The 21,946-nt window shown below is 52.4% G+C and overlaps 1 protein-coding gene across 3 annotated transcripts in view; it reads left to right on the top strand.

Moving 5' to 3' along the window:
- Window positions 1–21,670, top strand: part of Igsf21 (immunoglobin superfamily, member 21) — a 224,327-nt gene extending 202,657 nt beyond the window's left edge. Inside the window, exons 5-11 of one of the 3 annotated variants that reach the window (XM_039109685.2) lie at window positions 10,901–11,016; window positions 13,546–13,812; window positions 13,942–14,020; window positions 19,676–19,761; window positions 20,230–20,422; window positions 20,750–20,788; window positions 21,444–21,670. In XM_039109685.2, coding sequence (XP_038965613.1) covers window positions 10,901–11,016; window positions 13,546–13,812; window positions 13,942–14,020; window positions 19,676–19,761; window positions 20,230–20,422; window positions 20,750–20,788; window positions 21,444–21,517 — 854 coding nt within the window. In that variant the 3' untranslated portion in view covers window positions 21,518–21,670. Of the gene's footprint in view, window positions 1–10,900; window positions 11,017–13,545; window positions 14,021–19,675; window positions 19,762–20,229; window positions 20,423–20,749; window positions 20,789–21,443 lie in introns of all 3 variants that reach the window. The other 2 variants (NM_001271454.2, XM_039109686.2) reach the window with 2 other exon arrangements.
- Window positions 21,671–21,946: the final 276 nt, after the last annotated feature.

Below are 21,946 nucleotides of genomic sequence, written 5' to 3'. Positions count from 1 at the left end.
GGGGTTCCAGAGTGGGGCTTCTTGGAGCCCAGTAGCCCCAACCTTAATGACGCCTTGGGGAGAGGCTATGGTGTAGATTGGGGGAGACTCTTCAGTATGCTTCTGTACTTGCAGGGCCTCCCAAGTTTCCATAGACTTCCAGAGGCTTCTAAGGTGAAACTGCCCAAGCGTGTAATATATACCTCTGTGGTGTACTGAATATGCTCCCCCAAATGTGCCAGCCCTACTGCTATGAAGCAGCTCTATAGTACACCCCATATATTTTATCTCTGCACCTATGATACATTCTCTTTATAAAGCACAACAGCCATGTGGGGGTAGGGGCTGTGGGGAGAGCTGAGGCTCACACGAGGGAGGCACCCACTGAGGCTCAGGCCAAGGAACCCCAGGGCCAATGGTCTAGTACACGTGACTGGCAGATTTAAAGGCCAATCAAAAACTTGGCTTATTGACAAGCAGCCGGCCCAGGTGTGCTAGAAAGTTGCCGCAGTTGTGGGAGGTGGGGTTTGGGGGTGTGAAGTCCTGAACCCAATGCAGAGGGTTGGGGAGGCCTGGAGAGTTCTGCCCTAGTCCTGTGTGCCGAGGCTTGGAGGGCCAGGCTAGTATTCTCTAGTCCTCTGGAGCCTGCTCTCCCTGGATGGGAATAGCCTCTTCTGCTGACTGTTGAGCATGTATTATGCACAAAGCCTTCTGCTCACAGGGCAACTCGGGGGTGAACCAGCTGAAGCTTGTCTAGGTCGTGGCAGAAGTTGGCACATTTGAACTTGTTTCCGAGTCGCCCAGAGGAATTCGTAAAGACCAATAGATGAGTAGGGAGGAGGCCCAAGGACTTACAACTGGTGACTGACTCCGGGAGATGCTGACAGCACTGGTTCAGAGAACACATTCTGAGAACCAGTGGCTTTGAGGCATAGTCTAGAAACAGCACCAGAAGGCGGGTGAGATGGCTCAGCAGACAAAGGGGCTTGCAGCCAAGCCTGATGACCTGAGTTCAATCCCCAAGACTCACAAGGAGTAGGAAGAAAAGGAACTCCCACAAATGGTCCTCTGACCTCCTCATACATACATGGCACAAGTGTACACACACACACACGCGCACACACACACACACACACACACACACACACACACACACACTTCAAAAGAGCGGTGGGGTGGCAGTCCAGATCCAGCAGGAACTACCACTCCCCTGAGGTAACCCTGCTCTCCAGAGCAGTTAGCCAAAGCTTCCCCCATGAGCTGTCTATCATGCCCGACGCTAGCAGGGAGAGGTAGGCAGGTGAGTGGGCTCTGCCAGCCACTTTACACAGAGCAGACGATCCTTGACGTGGCTTGGCTCCTGCTTAGCCCAGAGAGGTCCCCATCTCAGGGTGGGAAGGGCCTGAGGGACAGCAGGTGTTCATGCTGGGAAGGACCCGGCCCCAGACTCCCTTATCCTGCCACTGCCTTAGCACAGGGATCCCACAGCCAATCTCTGATTCACAGTGGGGTCTCAGCTCTGCAACTATGGCCCATGTAGTCTCCCTTGTTCACGGTTCTGCATGGGACTTGTCCTGGGATTGCTCCTGCATGGGACTGTGACCATTCAACCTAATATGTCCTTCTCCCCTAACTGTAGATCTGAGGCTTCCCCTTCTCTCCCCTTACTTCATGGTTGGGATCCACCTCTAGTGAGAAATGTCACTGGGGCAGAGAGAGGGTGATGATTTCTACCCTTATAGATGGGGCAGGGACTGGAGGGTGTGACACCTAAGTCCTTCCCCACTCATCCATGGTACAAGCATTTCTTTTTTTTTTTTTTTTTTTGGTTCTTTTTTTCGGAGCTGGGGACCGAACCCAGGGCTTTGCGCTTCCTAGGTAAGCGCTCTACCACTGAGCTAAATCCCCAGCCCCGGTACAAGCATTTCTTGAGTGATCCTATGTTAGGAGACAAGAGCCCTTCTCTTGGGTGCTTAAAGAAAGGAGGGAAGGAAGGAGGAAAGGAGGGAGGGAAGTGTCTTAGGGTTTTACTGCTGTGAATAGATACCATGACCAAGGCAACTCTTATAAGGTTAACATTTAATTGGGGCCGGCTTACAGGTTCAGAGGTTCAGTCCATTATCATCAAGGTGGGAGCATGGCAGCATCCAGGAAGGCATGGTGCAGGAGAAGCTGAGAGGCCCATAGGAGACTGGCTTCCATACAGCTAGGTTGAGGGTCATAAACGTCACGCCCACAGTGACCCAACAAGGCCACACCCACTCCAAGGCCACACCTCTCCAATGAGGCCACACCTCCAAATAGTGCCTCTCCCTGGGTCAAGCAGATACAAACCACCACAGGAGGGAAGAAGAGAAGGAGGGAAGGAGCAAAAGAGGAAGGGAGGGGCAAGGAAGGAAGGGAGGGAAGAAGGAAGGGAAGAAGTAAGAGAGGAAGGGAAGGGAAAAGAAGAAAAAAAGAAGGAAGGGAGGGAGGGGAAGGAGGCAAGGAACAGAGGAAGCTCTGTGTGTTTGGAGCATGGTGACAGGGTAGGTACCTGATGGAGAAAGCTGGAGATGGTGACAGGCCAGCCCAGGGCACACACCAGGCCTCCTGGGCTCCCTGTCACAACCTGTCTGGTGTCCTCTGTGCTCACAGACGTGAGGGACACAAACAGGAATGGAGCTCCTGTGTGGCAGACTGCCTGAGGTCTGAGGCAAGGATGAAGAGGACAGAGTCCCAGCCTCCAGCAAACCCAGCCTGGTGAGGAGAAGCAGAGGCAGACTCTGGTCAGAGTGACAAGCTGCCTGAGGGGGACCAGCTCCTGGCACCCAGAGGAAAGGCCTTGCCAGGTTTGGAGAGATGTCTGAGGAGGCCATACCTGAGGTCCTCCTTGAGAGAGGAAACTGAGTCAGGTGGGGGAAGGCATCCAGGCTCAGGGTAAGTGAGGCAGGGAGGCTATGCTGGGCTGCTCTAGATGCTGTAGCAGAGAGGACTTCCTGGAGGAGGTGCTGTGTTGAGTGACATCAAGAAGCAAAAGGAGACTCTGGAGAGGATGGGAGAGGACCAGAGACACAAGATCAAGAAATCAAAGAAAGAAATGAAGGTGGACCAGTTAGGCACTCAGGACATTTATATTCATGGACACTTACATTAGAGGCTACTTTTCCGGTGTTTGAAATACAGCGTAATGGCTATGGGCTGATTGAAAAGGGAGGCAGTCGATACAGCGGGCATGCTGAGAGGAAGAATGGATTTTTCGCAAATAATATAATTTTGAACTTGTCCATTCCTTCTTCCCGCCCCTCCCCCAAAATCTAATTGATGCTCTCCCCGTGATAAACGATCCTCAGGGCTGGAGCAGGCTCAGCACCTTCACAGAGAGGTAGCTGCAGGGCAGGCGTGAGGGTCCCTCCCTGTAGATCATGGTGTTCCTAGGAGGCACAGAGGAAGGGCTGCTGGCCAGCAGAGAAGAGGGTTAAACAATCCTTCTGCTTGTTCAGCATTTCAAATTCTGTTAAGAGGTTTTTGCCCATTTTAATTCTGCTTCTCGCAAAATGCCTGGGAGCTGGAAGGTTGGCAAATGTGTCAGATTCAACCCATTTCACAGACCGGAAGACTGAGGATAGAGGGATGGCAGTCAATTGCTCTGAAGCACCAAGCCAAGGATATTGACACCTGGTCTGAGTATGGAACTTGGCTCGGCCTTTGTTTTAAGTGGGCTCACTAGGATAAGGGGGTGACCTCGTGGGGAGAATTAAATCCTGGCGGGGCGGGAGCACAGCTGGACAGACCTAGGGATATTTGTTTACCGTGTCCCCAAATTGCAAAGACAGCTAGATCATTGACAGAACTGTGTGGGCTGCTGCACTATCTCAGAAGTGAGTTACGGAGCCCGAAACAAACTTCTGCTTGCAAGATACAGACGGGCCATATTTCAGGATTAATTTCATAAAACGGATCACCGACCATCACCATTACTCCATCAATATGAATTGCAGAGCCTAAAATAACCACCTCTTAACTCCCTCGGTGACTGTGGAACAGGGTGACAGAGCTAGCTGGGCTGTGTGGCGGTGTCTGGTTGGCAGCAGCACACAGAATTAGCCAAAGAAACTTCCAGAAGCAGATCCCTCCTCTTAAGACAAAGAGAGAAATCAGCCAGAGAGCCTGCTGGCTGGGCGGTCGTGGGAGGGCAGTTTCAGAGCGGTGTCGGTAAGTGCAGAGGGGTTATTTACATACAGCGCCTTTGAAAGACGCCCCACCCCCACCCCCCCACCTCCCGACCCCGGGCTGTTGGGAGCTCTGGGCACCACGGTCCAGAGGAGACAGCAGAGGAGAGAGAAGCTGGATGAGGCAAGCCATGGCTTGGATGAAGCTGAACAAAACCAGGTGCCCCCACACTGCTCACTCCGGACGCAGCCTTCCGTTGAACTGCGTTAAATCGAGGAGGTCCCATGGGCTGTACGGCTGTGCCCCGAGCTGGCTGGGGATGAATGGAGGCTGGCCCTCAGGCCAAGGACACGTAAAAGGCTGCTTAGTTTTGTCCTTGGTGGAAACCGATCCCTAAGGAAATCCAAGTGGTGGTGGGGTGGGGAAGAAATAAGGCAGGAGTTGGGCGACAGTGGTAGAAGTGGAGACTGAGCGAAAGCTGGAGATGGGAACTGAGCATGATGGCTCACGCCTTTAATCCTAGAATTTAGGGGGCAGGGGAGGGTTAGGGGTGTGGGTGGGACAGGGGCAGGGGCAGGGGGATTTCTGTGGGTTCAAGGCCAGCCTGGTCTACATAGTAATTCCAGGCCAGCCAGAGCTACGCGTAGTGAGACCTTGTCTCGAAAAAAGGGTGGGGAGGGTGAAGACTTAGGAATGTAGGGTAGTTGGTAGAGTGCTCGCCTAGTGTGCCTGGCGTCCTGAGTTTGATTCCCAGCACCCTATAAATCTAGCATTACCTCCCTTGTAATGCCAGCCCTCGGGGTAGAGGCATGAGGATCAGAAGCGCAAGTTCATTTTCTGTTACACATCAAATTCAATGACCGCCTCGGCTTCATTAGTCTGTCTCATAAAAGAGATGGGATGGGTGCAAGGGGTCAAAGGGCAGATGGAGGAGGGGAAGGGCAGGGCCTGTAGGTGGATGGAAATTCAGAAGGAAGCAGGGAAGGGACTGAGTATGATAGAGTTGAGGATGGAGATGGATGGAAGCGCAGAGCGGGGTGGGAGGGAGATATAAGGGAGACCAAGGGTGAAGGAACACAGGTGATGAGCCAAGGAAGCAGGGCCCTGTCTAGGACGGAGGCCTGGGTGGACACGGTGGCGCATGCGCGGCAGGGACCCAGCAGTAAGCAGCCAGCGTTACCAAGTGGAAACAGCTTTCTGACTGTTTGCACTCAGCCTTCCAAGGAGCGACGGAGGGCATAATGTCGAGTGCCATTCTCCCAGGACACGGTGCCCAGGAGATGATGGTGGGCAGAGTGTGTGAAACCCTGGCTGGCCACTCGGATGCTGGCAGGTCCCATTTGTCATTGTCCACACAACCGTTGCGGTCTTCCGAGCTTGAGCTATCTGTTCACACATGCTCAGAAATGCCGGGAGGGGAAGAGCGCAGCTTCCAGTCAGGCTTTGCGTGGTCAGGTGCAGGGCTCTAGAACAGGTTGTATCTGTGTATGTACATGAGTGTATGAGTGTGGTGTGTGTGTGTGTACGCGCACGCGCACACGCACGTGCCTCTGTGTGGATTAGTGTCTGACTTTCTGTGTGTATGTTTTTCTCTGTGCAATTGTGTGTGTGTATGTAAGTCAATGTGTGTGTCTTTGTGTATTCATGAGTGTTTGTGCATGCACAGGTCTATGTATATGTATGTGTGCTGGGTGTACGGGACAAGGGAGTGGTGCTGTGTGCCGTCTGAAAGACTTTCCAGAATCTGGAAGGCTGGTACCTGCTGAGGCTCTGCTAGGGACTTGCAGTAAGCAGGTTTCCGCATCTCTGACATCCGTGTGTCCATCTGTCAAATGGTAAGCCTAACCAGTAGCTACCCAACAGACACACTGTGGACACTACTGGTCTGTAAGTCTTCCAGTGAGCACATGGGAAAAGGTAAAATAAATTATAAGAAAAGCAAACTGAATTTAACCACATATTTATACCTAATTTATCTGAAATGTTTTACCACTAACACAAAATCAATGTAGAATTATCAGCGGTAATATCCAACCATTTTTTATCTTAAATTTTTACTTTATGTGTGGAATATTTTGCCCACACATCCATGTCTTAGTACAATGTGTGTGCCTGGTGTCTATGGAGACAAGGGCATCATATCCCCTAGGACTGGATTTAAGATGTTCGTGAGCTACCATGCTGGGGCCAGGAATTGAACACAAATCTGTGGAGGAGCAGCCAGTGCTCTTAACCATTAAGCCATCCTCTTCAGCCCTTTAGCAAAGTTCTTTTAAAAATTGGGCCTTTGATATCTGGTGTGCTTGTGGCTGGAGAGATGGCTTAATGGCTAAAAGCACTGTCTGCTCTCCCAGAGGTCCTGAGTTCAATTCCCAGCAAGCACATGGTGGCTCACAACCACCTGTAATAGGATCTGATGCCCTCTTCTGGCCTGCAGGTGTGCACGCAGATAGAGCATTCATACACAAAGTAAATAAATAGATCTTTAAGAAGTAAGAAAGACAGATGTTTTGTGTGCTTTTTATACCAGCACACGTGAGCTTGAGCAAGCATCATTTGGGGTGCTCACACGCTACAGGATACAGGTGCCTACTGTGGTCATGGGTACAAATGTGGAACACTTCCTGATCTCCTTGCTAAACTGCAAGGAGAGACCAGACTTGATCCCCACCCCCAAGTCCATGGCAAGTAGCCTAAAACAAAGAAAACTAGCAGGGCGGAAGGGGGGGCACCAACAAGGGCAGCTATCACTCTACTTGGGACACTTCCAAAATATTTGCCAGTCCTACTTATTGGATCTCCACAAGCCCTTTTATTTCCATTCTGTAGACAAGGAAACACTGAGAGAAGTCAAGTCACCTGCCCAAGGTCACACAACTGACAAGTAATGTGGCTGGTCTTTGTACCTTGAGAGTTCTAGGTCTAGAGCCCAGAACTAAGCCCCCTCCCTTCTTCCTAATGATGTGGGAATGGGTATGAGCTCAGGACTGGAGCACTTGGCCAGCAAGAAGGAGGCTCTAGAGTCCTTCACTAGCACAGCCAACAGCATTGATTACCCTGACTGGAGGGCAAGTCAGGTACCATATAGTCACCGGCTCAGGTACTGCTTGAACAGTTCTATCAGGCAGCTTCTCCTCAGTGTGACCTCAGTGAGATTTGGCTGTGATGGTTTGAATCAGAATGGCCCCTGTAGACTCATGTCTGAATTCTTGGTTCCTAGTTGCTGGAACTGTTTGGGAAGGATTAGGAGGTGTGGCCTAGTTGCTGGAACTGTTTGGGAAGGATTAGGAGGTGTGGCCTAGTTGGTGGAACTGTTTGGTAAGGATTAGGAGGTGTGGCCTAGTTGGTGGAACTGTTTGGGAAGGATTAGGAGGTGTGGCCTAGTTGGTGGAACTGTTTGGGAAGGATTAGGAGGTGTGGCCTAGTTGGTGGAACTGTTTGGGAAGGATTAGGAGGTGTGGCCTAGTTGCTGGAACTGTTTGGTAAGGATTAGGAGGTGTGGCCTAGTTGCTGGAACTGTTTGGGAAGGATTAGGAAGCATGGCCTAGTTGGTGGAACTGTTTGGGAAGGATTAGGAGGTGTGGCCTAGTTGCTGGAACTGTTTGGGAAGGATTAGGAGGTGTGGCCTAGTTGCTGGAACTGTTTGGGAAGGATTAGGAAGCGTGGCCTTGTTGGAAGAGTTGTGTCATTGGGGGTGAGCTTGTGGTCTCAAAAGACTCCTGCTATCCCCAGTGTGTTTCAGCCTACTACCTGGGGTTTGAGAGATGTGAGGTCTTGGCTGTTCCTTGTGCTACTCCTTTGTTCTGCCACTGTGGACTCAAACCCTCTAGAACCGTAAGCTAAATTAAATGCTTTCTTTTATAAGTTGCCTTGGTCATGGTGTTTTACCTCAACAATAGAAAATTAACTAATACAGTGACACGGGGGTGGGAGTGGGGTGTTGAAGGGTCCACCTGCCCTTTCGGGCCCTTCAGCGTTCTGGAGGATATTCTTTAACTAGCATATTTTGGAAGTGAAAATGATGAGGTAGAGGTGGTGTTGAATGAGACTGAAGATGGAAATGGTGGCTGATGGAAGAGGGATGGGGGTGTAGAAAGAGGTGAGGATGGGGACCCTTCAGGGGGACACTAAAGACGTGGGGGAACCACACAAAGAAAGCTTAGGGGGCAGGGTTTTATGCTCAACTCTGACTGAAGGGCGGGTTCTCAGCCTTTGGGCCAACAGAACTAGAAGCAGTTCCCAAGGAAACTGAACCGCCAGGCCTACACATGCTACAGGGTACCAGGGAACGGGAACTCTCAGCAGCTGAAAGGTTGGGCTGGTCTGGTGAAATGAGAATCTGGGCTCCAGACCAGGCACTGATGACACAAACCTTTACTCTCAGCACACAGAGAGGGCGACAGATAGACCATTAAGAATTAAAGCTTAGCCTGGTCTACGTGGGGAGACAGACCCTGTGAAGCCAAGCTGCCACCATTCAGATCACAGTTCTACTTCACGCAGGGTCCAGTCCCACACCTCTTTTTTTCCCCATCTGGAGAATGGGAATAACACACCCACCTCGCAGGCCAATCGATGGTGAGGCTGGAGTCAGCAGCTAGTGGAAGTTGGGCCATCACTGATCTTTCCCTTAAGATCTCATTTTTTTTTTTCTCAGTGCTGTTCTGAAAAAGTTACACTGCGGAGTTTGCAACTTCTGGGTAATTGACGTGTTCTGGTGTGCATTTCCGCTCTCCCAGTTCCTACCCGACTTACCATCTGTTTTGAGCCATCTTCCACTTAATTACAATTCTCTGTCTATTGTTCTCCCAAGCTCCCCGCCCGCTCCCTCGGCTTCCCTTCTCTTGCCCCCCAGCATGTGTGGCTGCCTGAACGGAAGCAATGGCTCATACCTGGCCTCATCTCACGGGGCCCTAAAACACAGCAGCCCAGCGCTTGCCGCCCCCACCAGCACACAGGCTTCTCTGCACTCTCACCTCCCTCCTTGCTGGATGCCTGCAGCAGGCCCCTGGCACTCAGCCCCACACCTGGCAGGTGTCAGGAAATGCTCAGTGAACTTAATTAAACTCAACTGGGGTGAAAACCCCCTGCAGGAAGGCCAGGTCTCCAGCATCTTTTGTTTGTTGTTTGCCACGGCGCGCACAGGCCCAAGGCCAGGGAAGCCAGAACGGACTGCCTGCCCCAAGCAGAGTTCAAAGATGGTACCTCCTGCAGTGGTCGGGAAATCGCTGCAAAGAATCATCTTCAGGTTGAACTCCCAGCGTGAAACCCTGTGGGTTCTCTAGCTTGAGTTCTGTCCCACATCCACATCTGTTGAGCACAGTTCCCATTTAACCAGGGAGAGGTCGGAGGTTCACAGTGTGGTAATGTCCCCAAGACATGAGGGTGTTGCGACTGAACTGGGGTGTGGGGGAGGGGAGGAAGGGATGGGAGGGAGGCTGCCATCCACAGTAAGTAAAGAGAAGCTCCCATGCTCCGGATGACTCTTAAGTAACACCCTTAGCTCATTCCCAGCCCAGGGAGTCAAAGCTGTCTTGTCCAGCTAAAACTACCATGCTGTGCTTTCTGGCTCTTCAAAATGAAGCCACTCCCCTGTCCCTGCGCGCTCTTAAAACGTTCAGTGCAACTCCCCACCCCCACCCTCCCACTGTTGTGTTTTATAGAAAGATAAGGAGAGAAGGGAATGTGTTTGTGGATGTGCAGTCAGGTGTGGGGGAAAGGGGTGCCTCCGCGGGACGATGCTGAAGCATCCCTTCCCCCTGAGGGACCAGAGTTTATTTAAGGCATGGGGAGGGGAGTTGCGAGGGTAGTAGAGACAGAGAAAGGCAGAGAGAGTAGAGAAGTAGAGGAGTAGAGACCGGCCAAGAGCACATTGAGAGAGGACGGAGGGGTATCGGCAGAAGGGGGCGGGGCAAGAGGACACAACAGCAAGAACAAGAAAGCAAGAGAGAGGAGGGGCTGAGCAGCCCCTTTTATAGTGAGTCGGCACACCTGGCTGTTGCCAGGTAACTGTGGGGCGGAACCTAGACAAAATGCTAACACTACTCTCATGGGAAAGCAGAAAACGCTTAGTCTTATGGGGAGCCGGTCACACGCTTTCCAGGTTTCTGGGGGAGGGCGGCGTTGAAGGCAGAGGAGGGGAGATGGAGGCCTCGATCTGCTGCAGTTGCCGGTATCATGGTGTAAAGACACCCGCAGGGACCTGTTTAAGTTCATAACAGTTTAACAGCTGGTTCACAAAATTCCTGAAAATGTCATAGTCGCCTGCACAGGTTGGAGCTGGCTGCAGCCCAGGTAGCGAGTGCCTGCAACTCACTGCCCTGGCTTCCTAGATGTTGGGGCAACAGGAGTACCCAGCTCAGCTGCCCTTCCCTCATTCCATCCCTCCCCCTCCAAAATTGGGCCCTTGCCTGTGCTATTTCTGCCTTCCTCTCAACTGCTGCTTCCTCTGATCACAGCCCAGTGTGGCTTCTCTGGCAGTGACTCCTCAGTATCTCTTCACTGGGGCGGGGCTCCCTTCTGCGCTTGGATACTTTTTCTGAATACCTCCTGGGACTGGATGTCCTTACCACTCCAATCCTCGCGGCCTCTCAAGTGGCCCGTATTTCTTCCATTCCAAGTCCCAGGAAGCAGGGCCCACTCTGTGTCCCCAGCAAGGGACCCCGTGCTCCCCAAAGCCATGAATACTGAAGTCCACCTGGTATAGAACTCTTCCTAAGTCCCCCAACTGAGTCGCTATCTCCTGATCTCCTGTCCTTCCCTTTGGAAGCTCCTCCCACCTCCATTGAAGTCGTGGCTGCCGACTCCCCTGCCCCCTTCAGCCGGTACCAGGCCCAGAACTTCACACTGGTCTGCATCGTGTCAGGAGGGAAGCCAGCACCCATGGTAAGTGTTTGGGGGCCCAGCCAAGACTCCTGCTCTCTGAACCTCCTTCAGGGACCACTTCTGTGCCCAGACAGGACGTAGCCTGTCCCATCCTGCCATCCTAGACCTTCATAGTAAGGGTGGTCTTCCAGGAGCCCCTAATAAGCCCCTCCTTGATACTGAGGAGAATGGGAAACAATAGACAGGGTCCAGAGATGGGAAGGGACTTTGCCAGAGTCTCCCTGATATTCTCCACAGAAAAGGGACCCAACTTCAGTCTCTCATGCTTCAAGCACGCTGCTCCTCCTGGGCCTCCAGGGGCTTCACAGGAAATCTCCCCAGATGGAAGAGAGGAAAGAGAGGGCGAGAAAGAAGCGGGAGGGAGGAAAGGCAGGGTGGGATGCTCAGTCAAGAGGGGGGGGATGGGCATCCAGAGAGCCTGGTCTGAGCTCTGCTTCTGGTCATACCCATCCCCAGGACTGACCCTGACCAGGCGTCCCCCTCCCCTTCTTGGCTTTGGCACAAGGCCAAGGAGTTGGACACCATCAATGTCTCAGAAGCCATGGGACCTTCTCGACCTAACAATTGCTCAATGAAACCTCGAGTGTCTAACTTCTAACAGGGGAGGCATGAATCCCTCAAGTTCTGTATCCGAGCCTTTGAGCTACATTTGGGGGTGATCCAGTGTGGGCATCTTAGAATAATACTCTAGTCCTCGGCCCGATGAGTTTCACATATGTCTTGGGTTTAGCAAGATGGCGGTGGGGGTGGGGGTTAGGGGTGGGATAATGAGGAACTGCAGTTAGACTTCAGATGGACAGGTAAGTGTCCCCTACCTTCCCAACATGACTGTTTCTCATGCGTGGGCCAGAGGTGGAACATGAGGATCTGAACCTGGGACCCCAGAATCAACTGTCCAGGGCAGAGGAGTGGATAGTTGTGGAGATGCCCCGTGGTAAGGTACAGGAGCCGGATGGGGCACAGAATGTGGGCCTGGAATGAGGGTACGGGGCACAGAGGTCAGCAATATAAGATGTGGTGGTCAGGGATCAGGGATGCAGAGACATAGGGGTCTTGGGTAAGGGTCTAGGGCACAGGGGTTAGTGATATAAGAGAGGCATAGGGTTCCAGCCATGAGGTCACTAGTGAGGCAGATGATCAGGGCTCAGTGGGCAAGTTTAGAGTCACACTGCAGCCTCAAGCAAGCAGTGATAAAGGTGTCCTTAGAACCACCAATGCTGAAGACAAGGCTCACAGACTTCCCCTCAGAATCCCTAAGAATGTGCAGCCTCCCCCAAGTCGGGGAATCTGGTCTTTCCTCTGGGGAAAGGAAGACATGAGGGGGGTCTCCTGGCCCTGGGGCTACAGGAGCACCCTCTCCTCACTTCACCACCAGGCTGCCACTTAAGACACTGTCATAAAAAATGCTCCCCCTCACTCTGTTCCTCCTCTCTCCTTCCCTCTCTTCGCCCCCCTTTCTCTATATGAAAGATTCTCATTCCCTGACAGTCCGGGCATCTTATGTCTGTCTAGAGCGTCAGAACTTGAAAGCAATTCTTTGATATAAATTACAAACCTGCTTTTGAAGCACTTTTCAAAAAAGAAAGAAAAGAAACGCAAAGAAAGGGGAAAGAAGAAAAAAACCAAAACCCCCCAAAGCAGACCATTAAGGATTCTTCTGCAGAGTTTTAAACTCTGACAGGTCCTCCACACCCACAAATCCCCCACTCCCTCCCACCCCTACCCACTCCCCAGCCCCTCCCTCACCTGCCCACCCCCCCTTCTCTCCTTATACCCACCTAGTCCCTGGAGTCCCTGCTCACGCTGTTTCCTGCTCTTCTCACTCCCCGTCTCCTATCGATTTATTTATCTGATTTATTAAAAAAATACACCCAATCCCCACAGGCTTCTGGGCGCGTGTACCAAAATAAGACAGCAAATTAAATTAAATGCCGCCTCACAAAACTTGAATTCCCTATTAGCAGAGAAAGGGAGAAGACATCTTCTTTCGCCTGCACCTAGCTCCCTCCCACACACGCACCTGTTTTCTGCCTCGCGGCCCTGAATTACCAAATTGTGTGAGCAGGCGGGACACACACACACACACACACACACACACACACACACACACACACACACACACCTCTCTTCTCCCTCTCACGCCTCACTTTGTCCCCATTTCCTCCTCATCCACGTCCCCCGCCCTCACCCGAGCTGCTATGAACCATAATAGAGCCCAGATGACAATTAAGTGGCCTCTAAAACCAAACTCCCCATGTGACTTCATATTTAAGCCCCCAATTGCTCCCTGGAGTCAATCGTCTTACATCTCTTTACAAGTGGAGAAACTGAGGCTAACCCCGCCCCCAACTCGTCGATGAATACGTTGGGATGAGCCATCGTTTGGCTCATAGCTCTTCAAGGGCCTGTAGGAAAGGAGTGGGCGTGGCCATCTCCCTAATGACCGGGAAGCCCAGGCTCTTCTGAGAGACCCTCAGCAAGGTAAACCACCCATCCGTTATTTTTCCTTCGTCCTGCTTGCAACTGTAGGTTTATTTCAAACGGGATGGGGAACCGATTGATGCCGTGCCCCTGACAGAACTGCCAGCGTCCAGCTCTGGCTCGGTCCAGGACAGCAGGCCCTTCCGCAGCCTTCTGCATAGAGACGTGGACGATACCAAAATGCAAAAGTCACTATCCCTTCTGGACACTGAATACCGGGCTGGACGTCCCTACACGGAGCGCCCCTCGCGCAGCCTGACCCAGGACCCCAACCTCTTCGTGCAGCCCACCACGGAAAACATACCAGAGACAGTGGTGAGCCGAGAGTTCCCCCGTTGGGTACACAGTGCCGAGCCGGTCTACTTCCTGCGCCACAGCCGCACCCCAGGCAGCGATGGCACGGTGGAGGTGCGGGCCCTGCTCACCTGGACCCTCAACCCGCAGATCGACAATGAGGCCCTCTTCAGCTGTGAGGTCAAGCACCCAGCGCTGTCTATGCCCATGCAGGCGGAGGTCACGCTGGGTAAGACCTGGCAGGCTCTACTGCAGCCCATCAGAGATAAGAGGTTGTAGCCCAGCACTGGGGGCCACGGGCTGCTAGGAGCCAGGGGCGAGGGGAGTCAATGGAGTCAGGCAGCTCGGGGGAGAAACAGGGGTCTTCGGCAAGGTCGTTTGTTGAACTGGAAGAAATGGAAGTCCTCAGGTCTGCGGGGGTTTATTACGGTCAAACACAGGGGTGTTCAGTGAGCATTTGCTCGACACTTCTAGAAGCTTGACTTGTAGCCCCATTACAGGTAGGCAAAGCTGAGGATGCAATTAGTGACGCTTCCGGCCCTGAGCTGCTAGGCTCTACACAGCAGAGCTGTGCTCTTTTTTTTTTTTTTTTTTTTTTTTGGAGCTGGGGACCGAACCCAGGGCCTTGCGCTTGCTGGGCAAGCGCTCTACCACTGAGCTAAATCCCCAACCCCCAGAGCTGTGCACTCAAGCGCTATCTACTGACACTGTCTACACCCGGAAGGCTAAGTGCCTTTCTTCGGCTTTAAGCCAGCTCCCAGAAGACCCTTCCAAATGGATGTGCACCCCTGCAGCTCCCACAGAACATGAGGAGAGCTGTTTCCTGGGTGCCTGTCAGTCACATGCTGCTTGCCTTTGCTCTGTTAATTCAGCAGAGGTTTCTGTGAAGCAAGTCGTGGCCTGGATGGTCACACTATAACTCTGGGACATGTGGGATAGCCAGGACTCCTGAGGTGAGAGCGCGAGCTAGGGCTAACTTCTCTTTCTGCCTAGCCTGCCCTGGGCCTCCTGTTTTCTGGTCTGTTGAATGTGACAAGTGACAAGTCGGCAAATGCAGTTTAACCACAGGCTAGCAGCCCAGTTTGAACACCTGCAGTACCCGTAGTGGCCACTGAGGGCGCTGTCCTCATTCCCGTTCTTTAGGCGAGGGACTTGGGTTTTACATGCTAGGTCAGTGAGCTGGGGCAGTCTGTCACAGCGTCCATCCACTCCCTTGGTGTTGCCCAGTTGACCGCTGCGGTCAAGGACGTATTGAGTCATGAGTGTGACCTGCACAATGATAAACCCCCATTCTGAAAAAGGCCATAGAGCAAATGGAATGGAGTGGTATTGGGGCACAGAATTCAAACACCCAGCAAGGACTTTGAAGCCAGGCCGCTGGTGTTTGGGCTTGTCTTCTGCAGTGGACCTTGTTCCCTCCTGCATTCATTTTTTAGGGATGTCTCGTGTGGCTCACGTGCCACTTCCTCCAGGAAGCATGGCTTGTCTGGTTTTTAAAGCCCCTCTTCCTGTTTTTTTTGGTCTCTCAGCCTTGAAAGTAACCTCAGTGGTGACAGTGAGGTGTTCCCATTGGTCAAGCCATTAGCCTCAGGCTACTCACTTTCTCACGATCTCCTCATGTCCAGGCCGCACACCCATACAGCAGCTCAGCCTTAGAATGTTTCCAAGGCTGGCTCTTCTCAGCCTTTCCCAGCAGTCCAAGTTCTCCACGTTCACCCCAGAGTGTCATAGCCTCCAAACTGGTCTTTCTGCTTCTGGTTTTCCCCCATGCTGTTTTTTGTCCCAACAGATCTACTTACAAAATAAGTCAGCCTCAGATAAAAACAGCTGTCCAGACCCTCCAGTGTAGACACTAGACAGACAGAAAAGACAGCCCAGAAACAGACCTACAGGTAAAATCAATTGATTTTGATGGAGACCCTGAGGCTGTTCGGAAAGTAAAGATGAGTCCTCTAACACATGGCCTCAAGGAACCAGGGAGCATGAGTGTGGGGGAGGTGGGCCTGGCCCCTGCCTGGCACACACACAGGTTAACCCGAGATGATTGATGGGCCCCAGTGTAAAAGCCAGCGTCATAAAGCTTCTAGAACAAAATGGAGAAAAATGTCTTTATGGAGCCCATGTAGCCAGCATTCCTTAAAGCAGTCATAAAAAGAAAAAAAAACCCACTAGAGGAAAAATTGAAAATTGGTTGGTCGGACTGAATCAAAATTCAGATTTTGGCTCGTAAGAAGACCTGTTTAAGAGAGTGGGAAGGCAAGGTGCAGAAGGAGGAGGGGTACACTCAGGCTTTTAGGAAAGACTGGTACCCAGGATGCAAAAAAGCAAACAAAACAAAACAAAAACCAAACCCAACTAAGCTAGGCTTGATGGTGCACAGCTGTTGTCTCAGTGTTTGGGAGGTGGGAGCAGGAGGATCAGAAGTTCAAGGTCATCCTTAGTTACCTGGGTAGTTTGAGGTCAGTCTGGGCTGACTGTCTCAAATCCCAGACTGTCATAAGCCCAGACTGCCATAAGCTCAAAATTAGAAACGACAGACAGACAGACAGACAGACAGACAGACAGACAGACAGACAGAGACACAGAGAGAATCAATCTTATAAAACCAAAGGGAAGGACACCTACTAGAGATACCTGAGAGACAGGCAGTATATGTTGTCACTTCTGGAGAGCAAACCCAGAGCCTAACGTGCTAGGCAAGTGCTCTGTCACTGACTGAGCCACACCTCCAGCCCATGACATCCTGCTTCTAAAACCGCCCACGGACATATTAAAACAGTGTCAGTCATCCGAGAAAATGGAGATTAAAACCTCAGCGAGATAGCATTTGTAACTATGAGACTGGGCAAAGTTTTCAAAACTGACAATAGCAAATGTTGGCAAGTGTGCAGAGCAACAGGAACGCTCCTGCATCACCAGCGGTAGTGTGCAACGGTACCCGTCCATGGGGAAATCTCGAGTATGATAAACACCTCATTCCTGTGACCCAACAAGTACACGTGGAGGGATGGTTGGGTGGATGGATGGATAGACAGACAGTGCAGATGGAAGGATGGATTAGGTAGACGGGGGATAGATGGGTGAGTATGTGGATGGATGGACTGAATGGACATGAAGGAAGGATAGACTAGTGGATGGATGGATAGATGGATGGGTGGGTGGGTGGATCGATGGTTGGATGGATAGGCAGATCTGCTAGATGGATGGATGAACAGACAGAGGACGGTGGAGAGGTTGGATAAGTACATAGATGGATGTGCATGTGAGCTGGGCAGATGGATGGGTGGGTAGGTTAATTGGTTAGATAGATGGGTGGACTGAATGTATACAAGAAATGGAAGATGTGTGGATAGATGGATGGGTGGGCAGATAAATGGTAAGAGCATAGATAGATGCATGGGTAAACAGACAAGTGGGTAGGTGGATGGATGGATGGATGGACGGACGGACGGACGAACAGATGGATGGATGGATGACAGTTGGATGGCTGGTTGGTAGATGGAGGGTGGACTTGATAGATGGTGGATGGATGATGACTGAATGAATGAGTGACTGTCCTAATGAAAACCCAGAATCCTACAGGAGTCCCAGAGTAGCCCTTCTTTGAGACCACACCTGCTATCCTCACAGGTGCGCACACATGTGTACATGTGTGTGTGTGTGACCACAGGTGTGCATGCAGGGGTGTAATGGGAATTTCTGCATCCCCTTGAGCCAGGATTTTCCTCTGGGGCTCCAACCCCTCCCTGTTGTCATTTTCAGAGCATTTCTTGGGCAACTGGCGAACAGACGAATAGACAGACTGAGCTGATGCTTCACCACACACGGCCTGAGAGAGCTAGGCCTAGATCCTGGGCCTGCATTCTGTTCTCCAGTTCCTACAGGCCAGGGCTTGAGAGGAGTGAATACCAAAACTGTGGATACACCTCTGCTTGGCATGCCGGGTGGTACTCCCAAAGCAGGCAGGGGGCTTGCCAGGAGCTGCAGTGGACTTCCTGGTGGTGGTGGGATGGGAGGATGTAAGTGGATGGCTTGACCCGGCAGCCTGGAGGGTGGGAGCTCCAGGACATCTGCTCAAATACCCATCTGCATGAGAGCTCAGAGGGACAACAGTGTATCAGGCTCCATGTAACAGGCCCCTCTGGTGTCTTCCTCTATGCTCCTCAGGGTCAACTGCGCATAGAGGCACCAGAAACAGTTCAGGGCAGCCAAAGAATCTGTGTGGTCTGCTGAGTTGCTGCTCTGGGCTCTGCGCCTCTCCAGACCGCTATCCAGGCACTGCCTTCTGCAATGGAGGCCTTACAGCGCCCTCTGCTGGTTGAGACTGGCAGTGACACAGATCACCCAGGGCCATGCGACCCTACACACACACACACACACACACACACACACACACACACACACACACACACACACACGCACGCACGCACGCACGCACACACACACAGCATCCCCCTCTGCAAATCCACCTCCACAGCCCGGGAGAGCAGCAGCTGGAAGAGACACGAATGTTCCTTGGTCTCCCTGAGACTTTCTGTGCTTGCAAGACAAGCTCTAAAGGCTGAAAGGTGAAATGGGATAAAACACAGTGCTGGATAAAGGGGAAGGGGCTGGCTTAGAGGTGGAGCCTTTCCATCCCCAAGCCCGCCAGCCATCTGCACAGCGTCCCTGGCCAGCTCAGCTTCCACACAGCTGGCAGGTGGACTCCACCGTCTCCTCCCCTCAGCAGCCTTCCCTCCCCTCTCAGCAGGCCAGGCCCTTCCCTCTGCCCACGCAGCCCTTTAGATGTCTGTCTTCCTTGCCGTTAATTAACAGTTTCTTGGTTCTTTTCTCAGAGAGAGACTGGCAGAGCCTGGAGCCTGCTCACATCTGCCTGCTGCTCTGTTTTCTGTGGTGTGTGCAGTAAGAAAGACAGCTCCGGAAAACTGTGTAGTCTGTCCCCAGCCCTGCCAGCTCTCTTGTTGACATTACCATTATGCCCCCGACACTTGTCCTGCCTGGAACATTCCTCACAGACTTTACTTCTGTGACCACTACCCTTCCATGTGCCGCCTCTGCTGGCCTCAGACCCTTCCTACAACACTGGTCACTGTTCGGCTGAGTCTGTTTGCAAATTAAATGTCTCTCCCACTAAAGGAGAAGCTGTGGGACATTTGACTTTATCACTGTCCCCTTTACTAGTTCCCAGCCCTGCTCCAAAGCCTGACATATGGCCAACTCGGTAATTACTATTGAGCAAATGGATTAACGAGGGGCAGGGAGTCAGGAAACGCACGTAATTGACTCTGCAGGGACCTCGGACAAGCCTCTTCATTACGCCAGGTCCAGGTTCTCCCCTCTGGAAAAAAGAGAGAGAGAGATCCAGGCAGTCCTTCAATCTCCCTCAGGCAAGGGGCACCCAGGGCATCATGTCACCTCAGCACATACAGCAGCTGAGGAAGATAGTGCTGGGGATAAGAGGGCCAGAGGCAGGAAGAGCAAAGGCGGGCTGCGGAAGGAGATGGTGGCTTCACTCTGTTCACACACAGAGGTTTCAGGAAGTCCCCTGGCAGTAGGATCCTCAATCAGGAGTCTGAAGGCCCAAATCACCAGATCCCAGCTGTAGGGGCACACAGTAGGGCTGTAGGAAATATGGAGGGAGGCAGACATGTGAGAGAGTGAATGAGTATCCTTGGAGTCAGGTTGGTCTAGGACACCAGCCTCTGAAACTTACTTGGCTTCTGCTCTACCCACCTCTCAGTGCGATTACCTCCACCCACACACCTCTCTGACCCCACCCACCACTCCTCTCTGACCCCACCCACCACTCCTCTCTGACCCCACCCACCACCCTCTCTAACTATACCTACCAACCCTTTCTGACCCAAAGTTTCTCTTTATACAGTTGCTCCCAAAGGACCCAAAATCATGATGACGCCCAGCAGAGCCCGGGTTGGGGATACAGTGAGGATCCTAGTCCACGGATTTCAGGTCAGCCTCTTTCTGGATACCCGAGTTGGGTAGTGGGTGGTAGAAACACCCGATGGCCCTGGGGAGCAGCCTTCCTGGCTTACTTTTCTATTCCCACGAGAGAATGCAACTCATGTTAGCCTCCTGTCTTTGTGTTTACTCCAGGCCTGTGCCCTGAGTCCTCTCCACCTAGACTCTTCTCCAGGCCATTTTCAAATTCCCTATTTCAAATTCCTGACCTTCCTGCCTTCTCCTCCTCTTCAGTGCTAGACACCATCACAATTTATAGGGCGCTGGGGATAGAACCCATGGCTTTGTGTGTGCTTGGCAAGCATGCTACCAACTAAGCTACATCCCCAGCCCTCTTCCTGGGGTTCTGAGGTGCTACCTGAAGCCTATTAGATGAGAACTAGGGTCTGGAAACCCTCGCTTTCCTGTGTTGGCAGAATGCTCCCCTGTGATTCTCCTATTCCCTGCTCTGGTCCACAGAATGAGGTCTTCCCAGAACCCATGTTCACGTGGACGAGAGTGGGCAGCCGCCTCCTGGATGGGAGTGCTGAATTTGACGGGAAGGAGCTTGTACTGGAGCGGGTCCCTGCTGAGCTCAACGGCTCCATGTACCGCTGCACTGCCCAGAACCCACTGGGCTCCACTGATACACACACTCGGCTCATCGTGTTCGGTAGGGACCCCCCACAGGACCCCCTGAGGATACGCCCCGGCTTACAGCTGTCCATAGAAGCCCCTTGATTTGTCTCAGAGCGAGAATTCAGTTTCCGGGTTATGAGTGCAAAGGCTTTATCGTCAAAGAAATCCCAGGTTCACATCTCGGTTCAGCCACTTAGCAGGCCTCAGTTTCCCTAACTGTAACATGGTCAGATGAAACAGGGAGGCTGGGTGGTTGGTTGCCCCATCCCACTGTGTACGGCAGTGTATAGCGGGTGCCTGGAGAAGGCTCTCTGCGTAGCACCACCCACCCACTTGACTCCTCTCTCTTTCCTTCTGACAGAAAACCCAAATATCCCAAGAGGAACCGAGGACTCCCGTGGTAAGTCTCCGCCCTCAAGACTGTACGCTTAAAATGAATGCTTTGCAAGACCTCAGAAAACATCTGTTGCTAAAACACCACCTGCTTCCTGTGGTCCCTCCTGTCTCTTAAGGAGGCCATCACCTCGGCTAGGCAGAGCCAAGGTTAGGCAACTGTAGGTACTAAGTAAGGAAGGCTCTACACCCCCTACATAACCAATGGGATGTCAGAGGCCAAGGATGTCCCCTCTCACTGCTACCCAGACCACAAGAGGCCTTGTCTGGCACTGACCATGGTGCAGCTCTCTGACAACTCAATGGGACACTTCAGAGCATAGACAGATGCCCTGGGCTGCTCCCTCCAGCCACCCTGACCTAGAACCACCCATAGGATACAGACACTACCCATACATTGCAAATCTCACAGTTCTCAGTGAAGCCTCCCACTCCTGTTACCCCCTGGACCATCCTGATGGCCTCAGCCCAGCAGGCCTGCATGGGGACAAGGCACTGAACCCCTGGCAGGCCTCCTGCAGAGCTGAGGTTCCAGCCCAGTCACCTGGTACTGCCCCCTAGCACCTTTGTTGGGAACCGTTTACCCCAGAATTTCATACCCTTAGGCCCACCTCGACACACAGGCAGGCTGCGGCCCTGACAGCACTTCCACCCTCTCACAGGTTCTGCTTCTGGCCCCACTGGCGTCCGGCTCACCCTGGTGCTTGCCCTGACAGTGATCCTGGAGCTGACGTGAAGATGCCGCCCCCTCCCGATGCTCCAGCGGCCCGGCATCTCTGCGATCGATTTTCATGTCTTTTCTAAACTATTTCCAGTCTTGTTCTTAGTCTTGGCCCATGTCTTGGCTTCCTCACTGGGTTTAATTAAACAGACAGACCGATTTTCCCCACCTCAATGTGTGGCTCTGTATTGTTCCTTAGTCTAGTAGCAGCTGCTGGGTACCTGCCAGACAGCAAAGGAGATGGGACGGCAAAGGAGATGGGACGCCTACACTCCTGTGAGGATGAGAGGACATGTAGTTCTTGTCTCATTCAGTCCTAAAAGACAGCCAGGTATGGAAAGTGGCCATGATCCCTCAGGGGAAATGTAACAGTCAGCTGTAACCATGATAGTGCTGCCTAACAAGTTAGCCCAAATCTTGGTGGCTTGCAACAACAAGCATGGA

Source organism: Rattus norvegicus, chromosome 5, assembly GCF_036323735.1.
Source record: "Rattus norvegicus strain BN/NHsdMcwi chromosome 5, GRCr8, whole genome shotgun sequence".
NCBI classification, from domain to species: domain Eukaryota; kingdom Metazoa; phylum Chordata; class Mammalia; order Rodentia; family Muridae; genus Rattus; species Rattus norvegicus.
This window is presented reverse-complemented; position numbering and strand designations above follow the sequence as displayed.